We start from the raw sequence: 25,953 nt of genomic DNA on the forward strand, positions 1-25,953 counted from the left end.
GGACCCATCTGTTGACCGCCTCCTGAACTCCTGCTAATTCAGGGAATTTAGTCCATCTGTGACCAGACTATAACCACAAGCCCGTCTGGTTATCACACCTATACGGTCCGTGAGGTTATTATTAGATTCACACCCAGATGTTGTGTCTTTACTTGTCTGGCACTTCATCCCATAACACGGGTACAGGGGCTCAGTAATGTTTCATTCATCAGAAAAAGACAAAGTACAACAACATACTGGTCAGCTTAACAAAATCTCATCATATTTATGTGGCTATAAATATAAAAGTCACTAATAAATCCAAGAGGAAATTCAGGAGAAACTTTTTTACCCAGAGAATGGTGAGAATGGGGAACTCGCTACCACAGGGAGTGGTTGAGGTGAACAGCACAGATGGATTTATGGGGAAGCCACATGAGGGAGAAAGGAATGGGAGGAGATGTTGATCGGGTTAATTGAAGTAGGGTGGGTGTGGGGCATAAACACCGGCATAGACAAGTTGGGCCGAATGGCCTGTTTCTGTACTGTACATTCTATGTAACACCATCTAAGGATAAGGGGTAAGCCATTTAGGTCTGAAATCAGGAGGAATTTCTTCACCCAGAGAGTGGTGAACCTGTGGAATTCTCTACCACAGAAGGCAGTAGAGGTCAATTCATTAAATATATTCAAGAAGGAGTTAGATATATTTCTTAAGGCTAAAGGGATCAAGGGATATGGGGAGAAAGCAGGGACAGGGTACTGAATTTGGATGATCAGCCATGATCTCATTGAATGGCGGAGCAGTCTCGAGGGGCTGAATGGCCTACTCCTGCTCCTATCTTCTATGTGTCTATGAACAGTGAAACAAAGGGAATCATCAGCACAACAATCTTAAAGATTAAACAGCTGTACAAGAATTAAAAAACATTCATCCATTCCATGTTCATGTCACCCCAGCTGTCTACAGGGCCCTGCACTACAGAACAATGTGAACTCGCTGGTGTGCCAGCAGATTCGAGGACCAAGTGAATCCCTTCCCACACACAGAGCAGGTGAACGCCCTCTCCCCAGTGTGAACTCGCTGGTGTCCGTGCAGATTCCTGGAGCTTTTAAAGGTCATCCCACAGACAGAACATGTAAATGGTCTCTGATCAGAGTGAACTCGCTGGTGTTGCTTCAGATCGTCAGAGGTTTTAAAGCTCATCCCACAGACAGAACATTTAAATAGTCTCTCATCAGTGTGATATCGCTGGTGTGACAGTAGGTGGGATGACTGAGTGAATCTCTTCCCACACACGGAGCAGGTGCATGGCCTCGCCCCAGTGTGAACTTGCTGGTGTCTCACCAGGCTTGATGACCGAGTGAATCCCTTCCCACACATGGAGCAGGTGAACGGCCTCTCCCCAGTGTGAACTCGCTGGTGTCTCACCAGGCTTGATGACTGAGTGAATCCCTTCCCACACACAGAGCAGGTGAACGGTCTCTCCCCAGTGTGAACTCGCTGGTGTCCACTCAGATTCCTGGAGCTTTTAAAGCTCATCCCACAGACAGAACATGTAAATGGCCTCTGATCGGAGTGAACTCGCTGGTGTTGCTTCAGATTCTCAGAGGTTTTAAAGCTCTTCCCACAGGCAGAACAGTTAAATGGTCTCTCATCAGTGTGAACTCGCTGGTGTCCGCTCAGATTCCTGGAGCTTTTAAAGCTCATCTCACAGACAGAACATGTAAACGGTCTCTCATCAGTGTGAACTCGCTGGTGTGTCAGTAGGTCGGATGACCGAGTGAATCCCTTCCCACACACGGAGCAGGTGAATGGCCTCTTTCCTGCTCTCTCCAGCTGGTGTCCCTTCAGCACCTGGGACATTTGAAAGCTTTTCCCACAGTTGGAATGTTTCACTGGCCTTTCCCCAGTGTGAACTCGCTGGTGTGCCAGCAGATTCGAGGACCGAGTGAATCTCTTCCCACACACTGAGCAGGTGAACAGAATCTCTCCTGCTCTCTCCAGCTGGTGTCTCTTCAGATCCTGGGACCTTTTAAATCTCTTCACACAGTCAGAACATTTAATTGGTCGCTCATCAGTGTGAACAAGCTGGTGTCCCAGGAGCACGGAGGGTGCAATAAATCCCTGCCCACACACGGGGCCCGGGTTTCCCTCAGTGTGTGGCTACTGGTGTTGCTTCAGGTACTTGTAGATTTTAAAGCTCTTTCAGAACATTTAAAAGTTCTCTCCCCAGTGTGAACTCACGGGGGTGCCAGCAGATTGGAGGAGCGACTGAATCAGGTCCTGAGGAATCGCGTAACTCTCAGATCTTGAGGTGATGTTTGGTTTAAGCTTCCTGTCTGTAAATGCTCCACTTCTAAAACCCTGTAAAAGGAGTGTAGAAAGGGTAAGGGGGGAGCAGGAACCTTTTTTGGCTTATTTTGCCTCAAAGAACAAACAGGGTAGAGCCGGTCCCACTGGTGTCCAGCCGTGCCCACAACAACCAGCGGGCCAGAAACAGCCCAATCCACCTCACTGACTTGGCCCTGAAGTCAAATCAAGTTTCAAAGTCAAAAATGACATCCTTTGTGACTGTGACAAAGGTAAACTATCCCTCCTCGTCCTTCCTGACTTGTCTGCATCCTTTGACACGGTTGACCACTCCATCCTTCTCCCAACACCTCTCCACCGTTGTCCAGCTGGGTGGGACTGCACTCACCTGGTTCCATTCTTATCTATCTAATCGTAGCCACAGAATCACCTGCAATGGCTTCTCTTCCCGGTCCCGCATCGTTACCTCTGGTGTCCCCCAAGGATCTATCCTTGGGCCCCTCCTATTTCTCATCTAAATGCTGCCCCTTGGTGACATCATCTGAAAACACAGCGTCAGTTTCCACATGTACGCTGACGACACCCAGCTCTACCTCGCCACCACTTCTCTCGACCCTCCACGGTCTCTAATCCAGTTCTGGGTGAGCAGAAATTTTCTCCAATTAAATATTGGGAAGACTAAAGCAATTGTTTTCAGTCCCTGCCACAAACTCTGTTCCCTAGCCACTGACTCCATCCCTCTCCCTAACATCTCTCTGAGGCTGAACCAGACTGTTCACAACCTCGGTGTCATATCTGACCCTGAAATGAGCTTCCGACCGCATGTCCGCAGCATAACAAAGACCGCCTATTTCCACCTCGGTAACATCGCCCTTCTCCGCCCCTGCCTCAGCTCATCCGCTGCTGAAACCCTCACCCGGGCCTTTGTTACCTCTAGACTCGACTATTCCAACGCACTCCTGGCTGGCCTCCCACATTCTACCCTATGTAAACTTGAGGTGATCCAAAACTACCCGTGTCGTAACTCAACGCCAAGTCCCGTTCACCCATCACCCCTGTGCTCACTGACCTACATTGGCTCCCGGTTAAGCAGTGCTTCGATTTCAAAATTCTCATCCTTGTTTTCAAATCCCTCCATGGCCTCGCCCCTCCCTATCTTAGTTATTCCCTTCAGCCTCACAACCACCCGCCCCCCGCGATAGAATCACAGAAAAATTACGGCACAGAAGGAGGCCATTAGGCCCATCTTGTCCATGCCGGCCGATTAAGTGCTATCCACACTAATCCCACTTTCCAGCACTTGGTCCGTAGCCTTGTAGGTTATGGCACTTCAAGTGCACATCCAAGTACTTTTAAAATGTGATGAGAGTTTCTGCCTCTACCACCCTGTCAGGCAGTGAGTTCCAGACCCCCACCACCCTCTGGGTGAAAACATTTCTCAACTCCCCTCTAAGACTCCGACCAATTTCTTTAAATCTACGCCCCCTGGTTGTGGACCCCTCTGCCAAGGGAAATAGGTCCTTCCTATCTCGGCCCCTCAGCATTTTATACACCTCAATCAGGTCTCCCCTCAGCCTCCTCGGTTCCAAAGAAAACAACCTCCTCCCCCCGCCCCCCCCCCGAGACACCTGCGTTCCTCCAATTCTGCCCTCTTGAGCATCCCTGATTATAATCGCTGCACCATCAGTGGCCGTGTCTTCTGTTGCCTCGACCCTAAGCTCTGGAATTCCCTCCCTGAACCTCTCCGCCTCTCTTTCATAGAAAATAGGAGCAGGAGTCGGCCATTCGGCCCCTCGAGCCTGCTCCGCCATTCAATGAGATCATGGCTGATCAAAACCCACCTCTGTGACCAAGCTTTTGACCATCTGCCCGAATTTCTCCTTCTGTGGCTCGGGGTCACATTTTTCAATGTCTTACAATACTCCTGTGTAGCGCCTTGGGATGTTTTCCTACGTTAAAGGCGCTATAGAAATACAGGTTGTTGTTGTTCTTATTGTTATAGGTGAGCTCTGAACAGGCCCCGCCCCCTCCCCCTACTCCGCATGCGCCGCTCCAAGGTGAGCGCAGGCTCTGAACAGGCCCCGCCCCCTCCCACTACTCCACATGCGCCGCGCCAAGGTGAGCGCGGGCTCGAACAGGCCCCGCCCCCGCCCCCTCCCCCTACTCCGCATGCGCCGCTCCAAGGTGAGCGCGGGGTCTGAACAGGCCCTGCCCCCTCCCCCTACTCCACATGCACCGCCGGGCCCCGCTCCTGAGGATGAGCCGCTACCGCGCCTGCGCAGGGCCACGCATTATGGGGAAGGCCCGCGCAACCGCGAGTGTCCGGATCACCGGCGGAAAGTGAGTTTTATGAGGGTTTTTTATATATATAGCGGAGAGAAGCGCGGGCGGGGAGATAAATAAAAAGAAAATACAAACCGGACCGTCCCGGCACCGAGCGGAGCGGATTGAGCGGCCGCAGCCCCTTCTCTTCTGCGGGGAGCCAGACTGGGGCACGTCATCAATTCCACGGCGGTGACTGACGGGAGCTGCGACCAATAGGGAGAGAGCGGGCGGAGCTTGGAGGACTGAGGTGGCAGCGGGTCCTCCAACCAATCGGGGTGTCCGAGGGGCGGGACTTCCGCCGCCCGCTTCTCCCGCTGCTGAGACAAGTGGAATGCAGCAGAGGGCGCTCTTCTGAGTTTGGGGCTCAGGCCTGTTAGTGGAGCAGTGCAGAGGGAACTTTACTCTGCACTGGGCTTTACTCCCTCAGCACTGCACTGGAGGGGCAGCACAGAGTTTTAGACTCCAGTCTCGGGAGTGGGACTTCAACCCACAACCTTCTGACTCAGAGGAGAGAGTGCTGCCGCCTGAGCCACGGCTGACACTCTCTATCTAACCCGTGCTGTACCTGCCCTGGGAGTGTTTGATGGGACAGTGTAGAGGGAGCTTTACTCTGTATCTAACCCATGGTGTACCTGCCCTGGGAGTGTTTGATGGGACAGTGTAGAGGGAGCTTTACTCTGTATCTAACCTGTGCTGTACCTGCCCTCACGAGCAAATTTGGCTAGGGTAAATAAAATCAGAGAGTTAAATGCATGCCTCAAAGACTGGTGTGGGAGAAATGGGTTTTGCTTCTTGGGACACTGGCACCAGTACTGGGACAGGAGAGAGCGGTTCCGTTGGGACGGACTTCACTTGGCCAGTGCTGGGACTAGAATCCTGGCGAATCGAATAACTAGGGCTGTAGAGAGGGCTTTAAACTAATTAGTGGGGGGGAGGTTTCAAGAGAGCGAAAAATAAAAATGTCAGCGGAGAAGGCAATAGAGCAAGGTAGCAGTGGAGGAATTAAAAACCAGAGCGTGTCAGGAAGGAACACAATATATAAAGATAAAGGTAAAGTTGTAAAGGGGGTATAAGCAGGAATAAATTGTCACAAAACATATTTAAAAGTTCTTTATCTGAATGCACGCAGCATTCGTAACAAAATAGACGCGTTGACGGTACAAATAACTACACATGGGTATGATCTGGTGGCCATTACGGAGACATGGCTGCAGGGTGACCATGACTGGGAACTAAACATCCAGGGGTATTTGACTATTAAGAAGGACAGACAAGAAGGAAAAGGAGGTGGGGTGGCTGTGTTAATAAAGGATGGAATCACTGCAATAGTGAGAAATGATATTGGGTCAAAGGATCAGGATAGTGAAACGGTTTGGGTGGAAATAAGGAATAATAAGGGGAAAAAGTCACTAGTGGGCGTACTCTATAGGTCTCCTAACAGTTGCAACTCTATTGGTCGGAGTATAAATCAGGAAATAGTTGGGCCTTGTATTAAGGGAACAGCTATAATCATGGGAGATTTTAACTTTCATATTGACTGGACAAATCAAATTGGGCAGGGCAGCCTTGAGGAAGAGTTCACAGAGTGCATTACGGACGGGTTCCTTGAGCAGTATGTTACTGAACCAACCAGGGGGCAGGCAATCTTAGATCTGGTCGTGCGGAATGAGACAGGATTAATAAAAAATGTCCTAGTAAAGGATCCCCTTGGAATGAGTGACCATAACATGGTTGAATTCCAAATTCAGTTGGAGGGTGAGAGAGTTGGATCTCAAACCAGCGTACTAAGCTTAAATAAAGGAGACTATGAAGGTATGAGAGCAGAGTTTCTATAGTTATATAAAAAGAAAAAGGGTGGCTAAAGTGAATGTTGGTCCCTTAGAGGACGAGACTGGGAAGTTAGTTGTGGGGAACATGGAGATGGCAAAAACGCTGAACAAATATTTTATATCAGTCTTTACAGTAGAGGACACTAAAAATATCCCAACACTGGACAAACAGGGGGCTATGGGGGGGGAGGAGCTAAACACGATTCAAATCACTAAGGAGATGGTACTCGGTAAGATAATGGGACTTAAGGCGGATAAATCCCCTGGACCTGATGGCTTACATCCTAGGACCTTGAGAGAGGTAGCAGTGGGGATTGCAGATGCATTGGTGGTAATTTTCCAAAACTCCCTGGATTCAGGCAAAGTCCCAGCAGATTGGAAAACTGCTAATGTAACGACATTATTTAAAAAGGGAGGTAGACAAAAGGTTGGAAACTATTAACCAGTTAGCCTAACATCTGTGGTTGGTAAAATGTTGGAGTCCATTATTAAGGAAGCAGTAACAGGACATTTGGATAAGCATAATTTAATCGGACAGAGTCAGCATGGTTTTATAAAGGGGAAGTCATGTTTGACAAATTTGCTCGAATTCTTTGAGGATGTAACAAACAGGGTGGATAAAGGGGAACCAGTGGATGTGGTGTATTTGGACTTCCAAAAGGCATTTGACAAGGTGCCACACAAAAGATTACTGAACAAGATAAAAAATCATGGGAAAAGGACATAGACAGGCTAAGTGAATGGGCAGAAATTTGGCACATGGAATATAATGTTGGAAAGTGTGAGGTTATGCACTTTGGCAGAAAAAATCAAAGAGCAAGTTATTATCTAAATGGAGAGAAACTGCAAAGTGCTACAGTACAAAGGGATCTGGGGATCCTGGTGCATGAAACACAGAAGGTTAGTATGCAGGTACAGCAGGTGATCAGGAAGGCCAATGGAATCTTGGCTTTTATTGCAAGGGGGATGGAGTATAAAAACAGGGAAGTCTTGCTTCAGTTATACAGGGTACTGGTGAGGCCTCACCTGGAATATTGCGTACAGTTTTGGTTTCCATATTTAAGAAAAGATATACTTGCTCTCGAGGCAGTTCAGAGAAGGTTCACTCGGTTGATTCCGGAGATGAAGGGGTTGACTTATGAGGAAAGGTTGAGTAGGTTGGGCCTCTACTCATTGGAATTCAGAATAAAACAATAGAGGTGACTCAACCGTGGCTAACAAGGGAAATTAGGGATAGCATAAGATCCAAGGAGAGGACATATCAATTGGCCAGAAAAAGCAGTAAACCTGAGGATCGGGTGGCTGCGGGGAGGATGTTTCCACTGATGGGTGAGACTAGAACTAGGGGACATAATCTTAGAATAAGGGGCTGCCGTTTCAAAACTGAGATGAGGAGAAACTTCTTCACTCAGAAGGTGGTAAATCTATGGAATTTGCTACCTCAGATAGCTGTGGAAGCTGCAACATTAAATAAATTTAAAATGGAGATAGACAGTTTCCTAACTGATAAGGGAATTAGGGGTTACGGGGAGCGGGCAGGGAAGTGGACGTGAGTCTAGTTTCGGATCAGCCATGATCCTATTGAATGGCGGAGCAGGGCCGAGGGGCCGTGTGGCCTACTTCTGCTCCTACTTCTTATGTTCTTATGTTCTTTTTCTCTTCACATATCTATAAAAGCTTTTAGTCAGTTTTTAAGTTCCCTGAAAGCTTACTCTCATATTCAATTTTCCCCTTCTTAATTAATCCCTTTGTCCTCCTTTGTTGAATCCTAAACTGTTCCCAATCCTCAGGTTTACTGCTTTTTCTGGCCAATTTATATGTCCTCTCCTTGGATCTTATGCTATCCCTAATTTCCCTTGTTAGCCACGGTTGAGTCACCTCTTGTTTTATTTTTATGCCAAACTGGGATGAACAAATTCTGTAGTTCATCCATGCGGTCTTTGAATGTTTCCCATTGCCTATCCACCGTCAACCCTTTGAGTGACATTCCCCAATCAATCCTACCCAACTTGCTACTCAGACCATCGTAGTTTCCTTTATTTAAATTTAGGACCCTAGTCTCTGAGTCAACAACTTGATTCTCCATCTTAATGAAGAATTCGATCATATTATGATCACTCCGACCCAAGGGGCCTCGTACAACAAGATTGCTAATTAATCCTTTCTCGTTACATAACACCCAGTCTAAGATGGCCTGATCTCTGGTTGGTTCCTCGACATATTGGTCCAGGAAACCATCCCGTAAACACTCAAGGAATTCCTCCTCCACAGTAGAGGACATGAGAGGGGGGGAGGGAGTCCCTTTAAATGTGGAGCGGGTGTGTGTCCCTTTAAATGTGGAGAGGATGGGTGCCCCTTTAAATGTGCAGGGTGTGGGTGTCCCTTTAAATGTGGAGGGGGTGGGTTTCCCTTTAAATTTGGACGGGGTGGGTGTCCCTTTAAATGTGGAGAGGCGGGGCCACGCATTCTCATTCGGCACCACCACAACATCTGTGGCTAAGTAAAGAAATTAAGGATAGTATTAGACTAAAAACAAGGGCATATAAGGTAGCCAAATCTAGTGGGAGGACAGAGGATTGGGAAAACTTTAAAAGACAGCAAAAAATAACAAAAAGATTGATTAAGAAAGGGAAGATAGATTATGAAAGTAAATGAGCAAAAAATATTAAAACAGATAGTAAGAGTTTTTATAGTTATATAAAAAGAAAAAGGGTGGCTAAAGTAAATGTTAGTCCCTTAGAGGATGAGACCGGGAAATTAATGGTGGGAAATATGGAGATGGCAAAAACACTGAATGAATATTTTATATCAGTCTTTACAGTAGAAGACACTAAGAATATCCCAACACTGGACAAACAGGGGGCTAAAGGGGAGGAGCTAAACACGATCAAAATCACTAAGGAAGTGGTACTCGGTAAAATAATGGGACTCAAGGCGGATAAATCACCTGGACCTGATGGCTTACATCCTAGGGTCTTGAGGGAAGTGGCGGTAGGGATTGTGGATGCATTGGTAATAATTTTCCAAAACTCCCTGGACTCGGCAAAGGTCCCGGCAGACTGGAAAACTGCTAATGTAACACCCTTATTTAAAAAGGGCAGCAGACAGAAGGCTGGAAACTATAGACCGGTTAGCCTAACATCTGTGGTAGGTAAAATTTTGGAGTCCATTATTAAGGAGACAGTAACAGGGCATTTGGATAATCATAATCTAATAGGACAAAGTCAGCATGGTTTTATGAAGGAGAAGTCAGGTTTGACAAATTTGCTGGAGTTCTTTGAGGAAGTAACATATAGGGTGGATAAAGGGGAACCAGTGGACGTAGTGTATTTAGACTTCCAAAAGGCATTTGACAAGGTGCCACACAAAAGATTATTGCTTAAGATAAAAAATTACGGGGTTGGGGGTAATATTCTGGCATGGATAGAGGATTGGCTATCTAACAGAAGGCAGAGAGTTGGGATAAATGGTTCATTCTCAGACTGGCAATCAGTAACTAGTGGTGTTCCGCAGGGGTCAGTGCTGGGTTCCCAACTCTTTACAATCTATATTAACGATTTGGAGGAGGGGACCGAGTGTAACATATCAAAGTTTGCAGATGATACTAAGATGGGAGGGAAAGTAGTGAGTGAGGACATAAAAAACCTGCAAGGGGACATAGACAGGCTAAGTAAGTGGGCAGAGATTTGGCAGATGGAATACAATACTGGAAAGTGTGAGGTTATGCACTTTGGCAGGAAAAATCGTAGAGCAAGTTATTATCTTAATGGCAAGAAACTGGAAAGTACTGGAGTACAAAGGGATCTGGGGGTCCTGGTGTACGAAACTCAAAAGGTTAGTGTGCAGGTGCAGCAAGTGATTAAGAAGGCCAATGGAATGTTGGCTTTCATTGCTAGGGGGATAGAATATAAAAATAGGGAGGTATTGCTTCAGTTGTACAAGGTATTGGTGAGACCGCACCTGGAATACTGCGTACAGTTTTGGTGTCCATACTTAAGAAAAGACATACTTGCTCTCGAGTCAGTACAAAGAAGGTTCACTCGGTTAATCCCGGGGATGAGGGGATGGACATATGAGGAGAGGTTGAGTAGATTGGGACTCTACTCATTGGAGTTCAGAAGAATGAGAGGCGATCTTATTGAAACATATAAGATTGTGAAGGGGTTGGATCGGGTGGATGCGGGGAAGATGTTCCCGATGATGGGTGAAACTAGAACTAGGGGGCATAGTCTTAGAATAAGGGGCTGCTCTTTCAAAACTGAGATGAGGAGGAACTACTTCACTCAGAGGGTGGTAGGTCCATGGAATATGCTGCCCCAAAAAGCTGTAGAAGCTACATCATTACATAAATTTAAAACAGAAATAGACAGTTTCCTAGAAGTAAAGGGAATTAAGGGTTACGGGGAGCGGGCAGGAATTTGGACATGAGTCTAGGTTCGGATCGGACATGGCCCTGTGGGTAGCGGAGCGGGCCCAGGGGCCGCGTAGCCTGATCCTGCTCCTATTTCGTGTGTCTAATTATGTTAGATTCAGGAGATGGTTCTGTGATAGTAGATTGGTGGTTAGGATCAGATCAGCCATGAAATTATTGAATGGTGGAGCAGGCTCGAGTGGCCGATTGGCCTACTCCTGCTCCTATTTCTTATGTCCTTATGCCAGTGCGCCTGCGCGGGGCCTTTGGGGAGAAAACGGAAGGCCGGGCCCAGGGAAGAGGCGGAATCAGCGGCCGGGGTAAAGTAAAGTGTTGGGGAATCGATTTAAATCGAGGTAAGGAGGAGAGCGAGATTATAAAGTAACATACCAGAAAAACCAAACCTGAGAGTCGGGCGGGACCTCCGTGGACGCCGAACGGAGGGGTTTGAGTTGCGCGGGGTGACGGAAGAGCCGGAGCAACGTGATTCTGACTGACGGGAGCGCTGACCAATAGCAGAAGGGCTAAGCTGGGAGGCTTGAACTCGGCGGCCTGGTCCTCCAACCAATGGCGGTGCGGCTAGGGGGCGGGACCTTCCTCCACCGGCGCTGAGGCTGGGGCCCGGTTGTGACGTCATCACTGGAAGAAGCCATTCCGAGAAGAGGCTGCGGCCGCTCAATCTGCTCCACTCGGTGCCGGGACGGTGCGGTTTGTATTTTCTATTTATTTATCTCCCCGCCCGCGCTTCTCTCCGCTATATAAAAAAAACCCTGATAAAACTCACTTTCCGCCGGTGATCCGGACTCTCGCGGTTGCCCGGGCCTTCCCCAGAATGCGAGGCCTTGCGCAGGCGCGGTACCGGCTCAACTTCGAGAGCGGGGCCTGGCGGCTCATGCGGAGTAGGTAGAGGGGGCGGGGCCTGTTCAGAGGGGTAGGATGATTGACAGGGGCCCAGGGTGTGTGCTGAGCATGCGCGGTGCGGGCCGGGCGCCTGTGGAGCAGGAGAGGGCGGGGCCATGGAGCGCATGCGCGGGGTCAGCTGCAACTTTTGAGTCACAAAGGGATCGAGTGTCTTCAAATCTCTCCCCTCCTCTTCTAATTTCCTGCAAAACCAGTTTATAAAAGTCATCATTGAAAGTACATAGAAGATTGGACCCGGGCCCAGGGCCTGATTGACGGGAGCTTCCAACCAATAGGGAGCGAGCGGGGCGGGGCTAGAGGAGCGAGCCGGCGGCGGGTCCTCCAACCAATCGGGGAGCCCGAGGGGCGGGACTTGCGCCGGCTGATTGGGACAGAGGAGGCTGACGGGAGATTTAATTTAAGTGAATTTAATTTCCCGCCTGCTCCAACCGCCCACCCTGCAACGTCACGACATCGCCGGCGTGCACTGACTGACACTGAGCTCTCCACCAATGAGCGAGGGGAGGCGGAGCCTGGAGGACCGACCGAGGGGCTTTGGTCCTCCAACCAATCGCGGCGAAGGAGGAGGCGGGACCTGGGATCGGCCCGCCGCCATTTTGTAAAGCGGCCTGGTCAGGATCTGTGATCCTGGGAAAGTTTATTTTTAATGTTCCTTTCACATTTTAAAGCTCAAACTAATTTATTTTACAGAAGATGCTTGTTTTAAACATAGAAATATAGAAGATAGGAGCAGGAGTCGGCCATTCGGCCCCTCGAGCCTGCTCCGCCATTCAATGCGATCATGGCTGATCATAAAAAAAGCAGTTTGTTTTTAAATTGATGAAACAGAAACAAGAAACCCTGCGGAGCAAATGTGATCAAAAATATTTTTTCTCCCTGAATTAATTTTTTAAATATTAATTTTCTGCGTTTTTAATTATTAATTTCAAGCACTTTATTATTAAGAGAAATATGGGAGTGGTGGGGGTTCTTTTAAAGGGACAGGCACTCTCTTTTTCTGTGTGATTTTCATTAAATGGACCGCGTCCCCTTGGATGTCCGATTTTAAAGGGACAGCGTCTCCCTTTTTATAATGTATATATGTAAGAGACTGACATTTAAAGTAGGGCTAATCCCCTGCTCCCCTGAGTGCTTAGCGAGAAATCAGGTGCTGTTTGCACTCGCCCCCTCCCAATTTTCTGCCAAGGGACAGAAAGCAGAGAGTAGTGGTGAATGGTTGCTTTTCAGACTGGAGGGAGGTAAACAGTGATGTTCCCCAGGCGTCGGTATTAGGACCAATGTCCCCTCTAATTTCTTTTGAGGTGCGTGGCCCCTTTAACGGGCTGCATGGCCCATTCAAATTTCCGCGCATGCGCGTTTATTCCATTTATAGGGCGGTGAGCCGGCTGCGCGGGACCTCCAGACCGCTGCGTGGCCACGCAACTTAACGTGAACATTGATTCGGACCACTGCTTTTTTTGATATATATCAATGACCTGGACTTGGGGATCCAGGGCAAAATTTCAAAACTTACAGATGACACGAAACTCGGAAATGTAGCAAACAATGAGGATAGTAACAGAATTCAGGAGGATGTAGCCAGACTGGTGAAATGGGCAGAAACGTGGCAGATTAAATTTAATGTAGAGAAGTGTGAAGTGATTCATTTTGGTAGGAAGAATGAGGAGAGGCAATATAAACTAAATGGTCCAGTTTTAAAGAGGGTGCAGGAACAGAGAGGCCTCGGGGTGTATGTACACAAATCTTAGAAGGTGGCAGGACAAGTTGAGAAGGCTGTTAAAAAAGCATACAGGATCCTTGACTTTATTAATAGAGGAATAGAGTACAAAAGCAAGCAGGTTATGCTAAGCCTTTATAAAACACTGGCTAGGCTTCCGCTGGGCACCACACTTTAGGAAGGATGTCAAGGCCTTGGAGAGGGTGCAGAAGAAATTTACGAGAATGGGACCAGGGATGAGGGACTTGAGTTACGTGGAGAGACGGGAGAAGCTGGGGTTGTTCTCCTTAAGCAAAGAAGATTAAGAGGAGATTTGATAGAGTTGTTCAAAATCAGGATGGATTTTGAGAGAGTAAATAAGGAGAAACCGTTTCCAATGGCTGAAGGGACAGAAACCAGATTTAAGGCGATTGGCAAAAGAACCAGAGGTGACATGAGGAAACAGATTTTTATACCAAGTTGTTGTGATCTGGAATGCGCTGCCTGAAAGGGCGGTGGAAGCAGATTCGATATTATAATTCAAAAGAGATTGAGATAAATACTTGAAGGGAAAACATTTACAGGGCTTTGGGGAAAGAGCAGGGGGAGTGGGATTAATTGGATCGCTCTTTCAAAGAGCCGGCACAGGCACGATGGGCCGAATGGCCTCCTTCTGTGCTGTATCATTCTATGATGCTATTCTACACAGACACACACACATACAGTCAGACAGACACAGATACTCACTAAAATACAGTCAGACACACACTCACATTTTTTCTGCATGAACTTTTATTATTACTTTCAAAGACTTTACGAAAAAGGTGGGAATGGTGGGCGGAGGGCTCTTAAAGGGACAGGGACTCTTCTTTTCAATGTGATTTTCATTAAAGGGACGAGTCACTCCTTGCCTGTGGAGGACCAATTTTAAAAGGACAGTGTCTCGAAATCGGGTGCTGTCTGCGTGTGACCCACCTCCTCCCAATTTCCTGCCAAGCGATCCCTGCGGGCACCACTCCACTCTAGGAGTGGCTCCTAGAATCATACAGCACAGAAGGAGGCCATTCAGCCCATCGTGCCTGTGCCGGATCTTTGAAAGAGCTCTCCATTTAGTCCCACTCCCCTGCTCTTTCCCCATGGCCCTGAAAATGTTTCCCCTTCAAGTATTTATCCAATTCCCCAGTGAACGTTATTATTGACTCTGCTTCCACCGCCCTTTCAGGCAGCGCATTCCAGATCACAACAACTCGCTGCGTCAATAAAATTCCCCTCACCTCGCCTCTGGTTCTTTTGTCAATGACCTTATATCTGTGTCCTCTGGTTACCGACCCTCCTGCCACTGGAAACAGTTTCTCCTTATAAGCTACAGCTATACAAAGCCCTGGTTAGACCCCAGAGAGTCACAGAGTCATAACGGCACAGAAGGAGGCCATTCGGCCCATCCAGTCCGTGCCGGCTCTCTGTAGAGCAATCCAGTCAGTCCCATTCCCCCGCTCTATCCCCGTAGCCCTGCAAGTTTATTTCCCTCAAGTGCCTATCCAGTCTCCCCTTGAAAACATTGAGTGTCTCCGCTTCCACCACTTCCGTCGGCAGCGAGTTCCAGGTCCTCGCCACTCGCTGCGTAAAAAAGTTTTCCCTCACATCCCCCCTGTATCTCTTGCCCAAAACCTTAACTCTGTGTCCCCTAGTCCTTGTACCATCAACTAGTGGGAACAGCCTTTCCCCGTCTAGCCTATCCAAACCCGTCATAATCTTGTACACCTCTTATCAAATCAGCACTCAACCTCCTTTGCTCTAATGAAAACAAATCCAGCTTCTCCAACCTGTCCTTGTAGCTAAGATCCTCCATCCCCGGAACCATTCTGGTAAATCACCTCTGCACCCTCTCGAGGGCCTTCACATCCTTCCTAAAGCGTGGTGACCAGAACTGGACGCAATACTCCAGTTGTGGCCTAACCAGCACTTTATTAAGGTTCAGCATAACTTCTCTACTTTTGTACTCAATACCACCTCCTTCACCTGGCACCTTCCCGTGCAAGCGCAGGAGATGCAACACATGCCCTTTTTACCTCCTCCCTTCCCACTGTCCAGGGCCCCAAACACCCCTTCCAGGTGTAACAGCGATTTACGTGTACTTCTTGCAATTTAATATACTGTATTCGCTGCTCACGATGCGGTCTCCTCTACATTGGGGAGACCAAATTCAGATTGGGTGACCGCTTTGCGGAACACCTCCGTTCAGTCCGTACGGGTGACCCTGAGCTTCCGGTCGCCTGTCACTTTAATTCACCACTTCACTCCCACTCTGATCTCTCTGTCCTCGGGCTATTGCATTGTTCCAATGAAGCTCAATGTAAGCTCGAGGAACAGCACCTCATCTTTCGATTGGGCACTTTGCAGCCTGCCGGACTCAACATTGAGTTCAACAATTTCAGATAATTATCCCTGACCTCATTTTTCATGCAGTATGATTTTTGCCATTCCCATTTGCAACATTTTATCTTTCCTGCCTCTTACAAAAGTACAGGATGTTGTTTCTATTTCTTCCTCCCCTCCTAACCCCACCCCCACCCCCGTCTCTGCACCTGCTTAATATCTGTTACATCTCCAGCTTTTTCCAGTTCTGAGGAAGGGTCCCAGACCTGAAACGTTAACTCTGTTTCTCTCTCCACGGATGCTGCCTGGCCTGCTGAGTATTTCCAGCATTTTCTGTTGTTATTTCCTCTATTTATGAAGCCCAAGATCCCATATGCTTTGTTAACCACTCTCTCAATATGTCCCGCCACCTTCAGGGACCTACGCACATTAACTCCCAGGAACTCCCTGGAGCACTGTGTACAGTTCTGGGCACCGCACCTCAGAAAGGATATACTGACCTTGGAAGGAGTGCAGCACAGATTCACCAGAATGTTACCCGGGCTCCAAGGGTTAGATTATGAGGAGAGATTACATAAACTAGGCTTGTGTTCCCTGGAATCTAGAAGGTTAAGGAGTGATTGAGGATTTTAGGATTTTGAAAGGAATTGGGAGAGTAGATAGAGAGAAACTTTTTCCGCCGGTGGGGGAGTCGAGGACAAGGGGACATCACCTTAAAATCAGAGCCAGGCCATTCAGGAGAGAAGTTGGGAAACACTTCTTCACACAAAGGGTGGTAGAAGTGTGGAACCCTCTCCCACAGAAAGCAGTCGATGCCAGCTCAATTAATCATTTTAAATCCCAGAGCGATAGATTTTTGCTAGACAAGGGAGCAAAGGGATATGGAGCCAAGGCAGGTGGGTGGAGTTAAGACACAGATCGGCCATGATCTCATTGAATGGTGGAACAGGCTGGAGGGGCTGAATGGCCTCCTCCTGTTCCCATGCTCCTATTTACTCTATCAAAACCATTCCTGTTTTGAACACCTCTATTAAATCTCCGCTGCACCTTCTCTACTCCAAGGAGAACAATCCCAGCTTCTCCAGTCTCTCCACGTAACTGAAATCCTCTGTGTATTTGTCGTGGTGCAGCAGGCTATAGCAAACAGCTTTCTTAAGAACATAAGAAATAGGAGCAGGAGCAGGCCATTCGGCCCTTCCAGCCTGTTCCACCATTCAATAAGATCATGGCTGATCTTCTACCTCATCTCCACCTTCCCGCCCGATCCCCATATCCCTTGATTCCCCATGAGTCCAAAAATCTATCGATCTCAGCCTTGATTATACTCAGTGACTGAGCCTCCACAGCCCTCTGGGGCAGAGAGTTCCAAAGATTCACCACCCTCTGAGTGAAGAAATTTCTCCTCATCTCAGTCCTAAATGGCCGACCCCTTATTCTGAGACTGTGACCCCTGATTCTAGACTCCCCAGCCAGGGGAAACAGTCTCCCAGCATCTACCCTGTCAAGCCCTGTAAGAATTGTAGATGTTTCAATGACATCACCTCTCATTCTTCAAAATTCCTGGGAATATAGGCCCAGTCTCCTCAATCTCTCCTCATAGGACAATCCCCCCATCCCAGGAATCAGTCTGGTGAACCTTTGTTGCACTCCCTCTAAGGCAAGTATATCCTTCCTTAGGTAAGGAGACCAAAACTGTACACAATACTCCAGGTGTGGTCTCACCAAGGCCCTATATAATTGCGGTAAGACTTTACTCTTATACTCCAATCCTTTTGTAATAAAGACTAACGTACCATTTGCTTTCCTAATTGCTTGCTGCACCAACGTGTTAAGATGAGAAATGATAAAGGCAAGAAGTCACTTGTGGGAGTGGTGTACAGGCCTCCTGACAGTAACCACACGGTAGGATGGAGTATAAAGGAAGAAATAATGGGAGCTTGTCAGAAAGGTATGGCAATAATCGTGGGGGATTTTAATCTACATATAGACTGGAAAAATCAGATGGGCAAAGGTAGCCTAGATGAGGAGTTCATAGAATGTTTTCGGGATAGTTTCTTAGAACAGCACGTTCTGGAGCCAACCAGAGAGCAGTCTATACTAGACCTGGTATTGTGCAATGCGATAGGATTAATTAATGACCTCATAGTGAAGGCGCCCCTAGGTAGCAGCGATCATAATATGATTGAATTTTACATTCAGTTTGAGGGAGAGACGAGTGGGTCCAAGACTAGTATTTTAAACTTAAATAAGGGCAATTATGAGGGCATGAAAGCAGAGCTAGCTAAAGTGAACAGGCAAATTAGGTTAAGGGAGAGGTCAATAGAGTTGCAGTGGCAGACATTTAAGGGGATATTTCAGAATACACAGAATAGTTACATTCCAATGAGAAAGAAAAATTCCAAGGGGAGGACCCACCATCCGTGGTTAACTAAAAAAGTTAAAGATAGTATCAAACTTAAAGAAAAAGTATATAATTGTGCAAAGATGGCTGGCAGGTCAGAAGATTGGACAGAATATAAAAAACAGCAAAGAATGACTAAAAGATTAATAAGGAGACAAAAATGAGAGTACCAGAGAAAGCTAGCTAGAAATATAAACACAGATAGTAAGAGTTTTTATAGATATTTAAAAAGAGAAGAGTTAACAAAGTGAGCATTGGTCCTATAGAAAGTGAGTCTGGGGAATTAATAATGGAAAATAAGGAGATGGCAGTTGAATTGAACAGGTATTTTGCATCGGTCTTCACTATAGAGGATTCAAGTAACATCCCAGAAATAGCTGTAAATCAGGAAATGGAAGGGAGGGAGGAACTGAAGAAAATTGCAATCACCAGGGAAGTGGCCCTAGAAATAGTAGATGCATTGCTGGTCATCTTCCAACATTCGATAGACTCTGGAACAGTACCCATGGATTGGAGGGTAGCTAATTTTACCCCACTATTCAAAAAAGGTGGTAGAGAGAAAACGGGGAATTACAGACCAGTAAGCCTGACATCGGTAGTGGGGAAAATGCCAGAATCCATTATAAAAGATGTAATAGCAGAGCACTTGGAAAACAGTGACAGGATTGGACAAAGTCGACATGGATTTACAAAAGGTAAATCATGCTTGACTAATCTACTGGAATTTTTTGAGGATGTAACTGGTAAAATAGATAAGGGAGAACCAGTGGATGTGGTGTATTTGGACTTTCAAAAGGCTTTCGATAAGGTCCCGCATAAGAGATTAGCGTGTAAAGTTAAGGCACATGGGATTGGGGGCAAGGTATTGACTTGGATAGAGAACTGGTTGGCAGACAGAAAGCAAAGAGTTCGAATAAACGGGTCTTTTTCCGAGTGGCAGGCAGTGACTAGTGGGGTACCGCAGGGATCGGTCCTTGGACCCCAGCTGTTCACAATATATATTAATGATATAGACGAGGGAACTAGATGTAATATCTCCAAGTTTGCAGACGACACAAAGCTGGGTGGGCGTGTGTGCTGTGAGGAGGATGCCGAGAAACTCCAGTATGATTTTGACAGGTTGGGTGATCGGGCAGAAGCATGGCAGATGCAATATAATGTGGATAAATGCGAGGTTATCCACTTTGGTGTCAAAAACAGGAAGGCAGATTATTATCTGAATGGCAATAGATTGGAAGAAGGGGAAGTGCAATGAGACCTCGGTGTCCTTGTGCACTAGTCACTGAAGGTAAGCATGCAGGTGCAGCAGGCGGTTAAGAAGGCAAATTGTATGTTGGCCTTCGTAGCGAGAGGGTTCGAGTACAGGAACAAGGATGTCTTGCTGCAGTTGTGCAGGGCCTTGGTGAGACCACATCATGAGTATTGTGTGCAGTTTTGGTCACCTTATCTGAGGAGGGATGTTCTTGCCATGGAAGGAGTGCAGCAAAGATTCACCAGACTGATATCTGGGGTGGCAGGAATGATGTATGAGGAGAGATTGGGTCGATTGGGCTTATACTCGCTGGAGTTTAGAAGAATGAGAGGGGAGCTCATTGAAACTTATAAAATTCTAACAGGACTAGACAGACTAGATGCGGGAAGGATGTTCCCGATGGTCAGGGTGTCCAGGACCAGGGGTCACAGTCTAAGGATAAGGGGTAAGCCATTTAGGACAGAGATGAGGAGGAATTTCTTCACCCAGAGAGTGGTGAACCTGTGGAATTCTCTACCACAGAAGGCAGTAGAGGCCAATTCATTAAATATATTCAAGAAGGAGTTGGATATATTTCTTAAGGCTAAAGGGATCAAGGGATATGGAGAGAAGGCGGGAACAGGGTACTGAATTTGGATGATCAGCCATGATCTCATTGAATGGCGGAGCAGGCTCAAGGGGCCGAATGGCCTACTCCTACTCTATGTTTCTATGTTTCCCTCACTGATTGCGGCTCTTCACCAACACCGACTTTACAAAGAAAGCCCCGCGCGGCAGCCTGGAGCTCGGGCCCAGCGCGCAGGCACGGGGGAGGATGATTGACAGGGGCCCAGGGTGTGTGCTGAGGATGCGCGGTGCGGGCCGGGCGCCTGTGGAGCAGTTGAGGGCGGGGCCATGGGGCGCATGTGCGGGGTCAGCCACAACTCAGTGCGGCGGCCAGAGTGCTTTCTGGAGCGCGGGGCCTTGTCGGGATTGCGGCCGCCATTACTGTTGATCTTTTCAACCAACTTGTGCAGCAGCTGGGGCCTGAAAATCAGCTTCACTGCCCCTGGGCTGGGAAAGGGGGACATGAGACAACATTCTCCCTCTTACCCCCTTTCTAAACTCCTTTTACAGAGTTTTAGAAGTGGAGCATTTGCAGACAGGAAGCTCAAACCAAACATCACCACAAGATCTGACAGAGTTGCTCGATTCATCAGGACCTGAATATCATCGGCCTTTGCACATGGAAGGAGAGAGCAATGATCGCAGCGCGGACAAACTGCACACGTGTTCCCTGTGTGGACTCACCTTCAGCCGATTGCCTGCCTTGGCGAGACACGTGCTCCGTCACACCGGGGAGAAACCGGGTAAAGGTGGGGTTGGTGGGAAGGGATTCAGTTCCCCGTCTACGTCAGAAGTTCATTGGCGCAGTCACCCCGGAGACTGTCCGTTCACCTGCTCCGTGTGTGGGAAGGGATTTATTTATTCATCCCACCTGCTGAGACACAAGCTTGTTCACTCTGATGAGAAACCATTTAAATGTTCTGACTGCGGGAAGAGCTTCAAATACTCCGGGCATGTGAAGGAACACCAGCATGTTCACACCGATGAGAAACCATTTAAATGTTCCGACTGCGGGAAGAGCTTCAAATACTCCAGGGATCTGAAGGAACACCAACTTGCTCACACCGATGAGAGACCATTTACATGTTCCGACTGTGGGAAGAGCTTCAAATGCTCCAGGTATCTGAAGCAACACCAGCTTGTTCACACCGATGAGAGACCATTTACATGTTCTGACTGTGGGAAGAGTTTTAAATGCTCCGGGACTCTGACCAGACACCAGCGAGTTCACACCGGGGGGAGGCCATTTCCCTGCCCCTGCTCAGTGTGTGGGAAGGGATTCACTTACACATCCCACCTGCTGAGACACCAGCTTGTTCACACTGATGAGAGAGTGTTTAAATGTTCTGACTGTGGGGAGAGCTTTAAAAGCTCCAGGGTCCTGAAGCGACACCAGCTTGTTCACACTAATGAGAGAGCGTTTACATGTTCTGACTGTGGGGAGAGCTTTAAAAGCTCCAATGACCTGCTGAGACACCAGCAAGTTCACACTGTTGTGTAGCGCAGGGCCCTGTAGACAGCTGGGGTGACATGAACGTGGAATGGATGAATGTTTTATAAATTCTTGTACTGCTGTTTAATCTTTCAATCTGTTGTGCTGATGATTCCCTTGATTTGACTGTTAATGTTATTTTTGTTTTTCTCCTTATCACAGGCAATTGCCTATTAAAGGTCAACCATCACAACCAATAAAACCTGTAACATAACCAAAAAAAGTTTAAAGGAAACTTAAATTAAATTAAAATTCTATTTTCGGTGGTGATGATGCACGCCAGTCCCTCTGATACCCACCGGTCACGGAAGGCCTCGAGCGCGCCGGTGGACTGTTCATGTTATTACATCGAATGTACAGCACAGAAACAGGCCATTCGGCCCAACTGGTCCATGCCGGGGTTTATGCTCCACACGAGCCTCCTCCGACACATCCTCCTATGTTTATCTGGCTTCTCCTTAAATACATCTATGTTGTTCACCTCAACTACTCCCTGTGGTAGCGAGTTCCCCATTCTCATCACTCTCTGGGTAAAGAAGTTTCTCCTGAATTCCCTCCTGGATTTATTAATGACTTATATTTATGGCCCCATAAATATGATGAGATTCTGTTAAGCTGCCCAGTATGTTGTTGTACTTTGTCTTTTTCTGATGAATGAAACATTACTGAGCCCCTGTACCCGTGTTATAGGATGAAGTGCCAGACAAGTGAAGGCACAACGTCTGGGTGTGAATCTAATAATAACCTCACTGACCGTATAGGTGTGTTAACCAGATGGGCTTGTGGTTATAGTCTGGTCACAGATGGACTAAATTCCCTGAATTAACAGGAGTTCAGGAGGCGGTCAACAGACAGGTCCAAACAATCCCATTTCCTGAGCGGTAACCAAGCTTGTGTACAAGAACAGGCCACTTAAGCCATTGTCAATTGGAACAGACTCGAGAAGATTGCGCGCGAATCCACTGTACTTCTATTCTCCAGATTGAGGGAATTATCACCCGATCTGTGTTATGCAGCGCTCTTAATAAAGCCTGGAGAGACAATCTGTGTTCTTGTGAGCTTGATTATCTGGTGTCCGAAACCCTGGGACTCCCGATCATGAGAGTCAACCTCAGTGTGTGGAAAGGGATTCCCTGGTGTATCCCACCCGCTGACACACCAGAGTGTCCACAGTGTGACTGCGGTGGGTCGATTCCACTGTTTCCGATGCCTTTAATCACATCCAGGACTGAACCATGTTAATTCAGGCAACTGGGGCTTGTTAATGTTAAAACCCCAATAACTGGGCTGGATTTAAAGATTATTCCCTGTTCTCAGTACTAGTGAGCAGAGAGAAGCTGATGTTATAGAATCATAGAGCACAGTAGGATGCCTTTCGGCCCATCGTTCTGGTGCCGGCTCTTTGAAAGAGCGATGCAATTAGTCCCACTGCCCTGCTCTTTCCCCACAGCCCTGCAAATTTCTGCTTTTAGTATATATCCAATTCCCTTTTGAAAGTTACTATTGAATCTGCTTCCACCTCCCATTCAGGCAGTGCATTCCAGATCATCACAATTCGCTGTGTAAAAAAAGTCTCCTCATTTCCTCTCTAGATTCTTTTGCCAATGATCTGAAATCTGTGTCCTCTCGTTACCGACCCTCCTGCCAGTGACAACAGCTTCTCCTTGTTTGCTCGATCAAAACCCCTCATAATTTTGAGCACCTCAATCACAGCTCCACTTAACCGTCTCTGCTCCAAGTTATATTGCCATTGTTTTGTGAATTGTTGCTGTGATCGAGGTGCTGGATGTCCGTGCCTGGGGAATGGGACATTCTATCCTCGTGAGCACCGAGTGTCAGCATCCAGCAATCTCTGGTCAGGGACTGTCTTTTTAAACTGCCTCACCTGAGCTTTTTGACTCCCTGATTTCATTATTAAACATTTCAGAGTTTTTGCAGACTGACCAAGGCTGAACAGATAAACGTGAGATATTACATTTTGGTAGGAAGAATGGGGAGGTCACTTATCACTTGGAGGGTGCGAGTCTAGGTGGGGTAGAGAAACAAAGGGATCTCGGAGTACAAATACACAAATCACTAAAAGTTGCGACACAGGTTAGCAAGGCCATAAAAAAAGCAAACCAAGCACTAGGGTTTATTTCTAGAGGTATAGAATTGAAAAGTAGTGAAGTTATGCTAAACCTGTATCGAACCTTGGTTAGACCACACTTAGAGTACTGCGTACAGTTCTGGTCGCCATATTATAAAAAGGATATAGAGGCCCTGGAGAGGGTGCAGAGAAGATTTACAAGGATGATACCAGAAATGCGAGGGTATACATATCAGGAAAGGATGAACAGGCTGGGTCTCTTTTCTCTTGAAAACAGAAGGCTGAGGGGTGACCTAATAGAGGTCTTTAAAATTATGAAAAATGTTGATAGAGTGGATACAGAGAGAATGTTTCCACTTGTGGGGAAGAGCATAACTAGAGGCCTCAATATAAGATAGTCACCAAGAAATCCAATAGGGAATTCAGCAGAAACTTCTTTACCCAGAGAGTGGTGAGAATGTGGAACTCGCTGCCACAGGGAGTGGTTGAAGCGAATAGTATCGATGCATTTAAGGGGAGGCTAGACAAGCATATGAGGGAGAAGGGAATCGAGGGTTATGCTGATAGATTTAGATGAGGAAAGACGGGAGGAGGCTCGAGTGGAGCATAAACACCGGCATGGACTGGTTGGGCCGAATGGCCTGTTTCTGTGCCGTATATCCGATGTAATCCTATGTCAAGTATCCCAGCTGGCTTAGCTCCAGGCACTTTAGCTCAGTGGGCAGCACTCTCACCTCTGAGTCAGAAGGTCGTGGGTTCAAGTCCCAGTCCAGAGACTTGAGCATAAAAATCTAGGCTGACACTCCAGTACTGAGGGAGTGCTGCGCTGTCAGAGGTGCCGTCTTTCGGATGAGATGTTAAACCGAGGCCCCCGTCTGCTCTTTCAGGTGGATGTAAAAGATCCCATGGCACTACATTGAAGAAGAGCAGGGGAGTTCTCCCCGGTGTCCTGGGGCCAATATTTATCCCTCAATCAACATCACTGAAATAGATTATCTGGTCATTGTCACATTGCTGTTTGTGGGAGCTTGCTGTGCACCAATTGGCTGCTGCGTTTCCTACATTACAACAGTGACTACACTTCAGAAGTTCTTCATTGGCTGTAAAGCGCTCTGGAACATCCTGATGTTGTGAAAGGCGCTATATAAATGCAAGTCTTTCTTCCTCAGCAAGAGGGCGAGTGTCAGTGGTTGGAGGGAGGGGCTCAGTGTTGTCACTGGGTGGACACAGACAGATTGAAGCTAAAAGACAGAGAATGCTGAAGTTTGGAATGATAACAGCCAAAGTCAGGAGATGAGCCCTTTGCCTAGATAAGGGAGGTGGTTGCTAAGAGACCCACAGACCTAATAACACTGCAAACTGCTCAGGCAGCAGACTTGTTGGCAACATGTGAGGTCACGGGTGAGTTGGTGCCCAGACAACAGAGCCTTGGGCATTCCTGAGAGAGACAAACTGGTTCTGTAACCGGGAGAACAGGTTGAGGGAGTCACCCTACGTGAGACGGCTCGTCTGAGGTGTTAACACAGAGGCAGCTTGGGAATGGGATGATCAATGAATCATAGAATCATAGAAATTTACAGCACAGAAGGAGGCCATTCGGCCCATCTTGTCCGTGCTGGCCGACAAAGAGCTATCCTCCCTAATCCCACTTTCCAGCACTTGGTCCGCAGCCTTGTAGGTTACGGCACTTCAAGTACATATCTGTTAGGGTGAAAATTATACAGCTTAAAGCAGCAACATAAAGAATTAAAGAATGTCTTGTAAGAAGTGAACTTGTAAATAAGAAACAAGACAAAACAAACTCAGCTTAAGACGGGGCGGCTCAGCTCGGGACACAACCTGTAATTCCCCCTTAGGCTTTACAACATTAGCTGCCCTCATTTTGTGTTAAATTCACAAAGCTTCCATCTTTGTCCCATGAGGATTCCCCATAGTATGTCTAAGTGCTGTTGTGGTGGGCAAGGGGCAGGAATTAACTGTTTGTGACTGTTCCCATTAATACCATTGTGCTTGACATTAATTGAATTGAGGAATAGTCGACATTTTTAAGTAGTTTCTTGCCAGATTGAGGGTAGGCAAGATAATTGATAGAAGGCCTCCAATCAAATTACATCAGTGCCCTTCAGCCAGTCAGATTAATGTGTTCAAATGAGGCAAAATAAAATTAACAGTTATTGAATGTGCAAAACACTAAATATTTCACATTTATTCAGTGGTGCAGCCTTCTGCAAACTATTTGCTGGAAGCCCTTTGGATGTATTA

The 25,953-nt window shown here is 47.3% G+C and overlaps 2 protein-coding genes and 1 pseudogene across 2 annotated transcripts in view; 1 reads left to right on the forward strand and 2 right to left on the reverse strand.

Annotated features, from left to right (window-relative positions):
* The window catches only part of LOC147084124 (uncharacterized), a 364,363-nt pseudogene that overhangs the window by 192,448 nt on the left and 145,962 nt on the right, over positions 1 to 25,953 (reverse strand).
* The window catches only part of LOC147084125 (uncharacterized), a 227,182-nt gene continuing 201,539 nt past the window's right edge, over positions 311 to 25,953 (reverse strand). The window contains exon 6 of the mRNA XM_085979847.1: positions 311 to 1,828. Coding sequence (XP_085835973.1) covers positions 959 to 1,828 — 870 coding nt within the window. The 3' untranslated portion in view covers positions 311 to 958. The remainder of the gene's footprint in view (positions 1,829 to 25,953) is intronic.
* On the forward strand, positions 12,476 to 22,604 carry LOC147084126 (uncharacterized). The gene is made up of 2 exons (XM_085979848.1): positions 12,476 to 12,632; positions 20,621 to 22,604. Exon 2 carries the CDS (start codon positions 20,730 to 20,732, stop codon positions 21,609 to 21,611), a length of 882 nt encoding a protein of 293 aa, XP_085835974.1. The 5' UTR covers positions 12,476 to 12,632; positions 20,621 to 20,729; the 3' UTR covers positions 21,612 to 22,604.

The sequence above is a fragment of the Somniosus microcephalus genome, unplaced genomic scaffold (assembly GCF_052327205.1).
Source record: "Somniosus microcephalus isolate GS21.2 unplaced genomic scaffold, FLI_Smic_1.0 scaffold1, whole genome shotgun sequence".
Classification (NCBI taxonomy): Eukaryota; Metazoa; Chordata; class Chondrichthyes; order Squaliformes; family Somniosidae; genus Somniosus; species Somniosus microcephalus.

Excerpts from the sequence above, each read along its gene's own strand:
- LOC147084126 (XM_085979848.1), top strand. The coding sequence starts at position 20,730 with ATGGAAGGAGAGAGCAATGATCGCAGCGCGGACAAACTGCACACGTGT.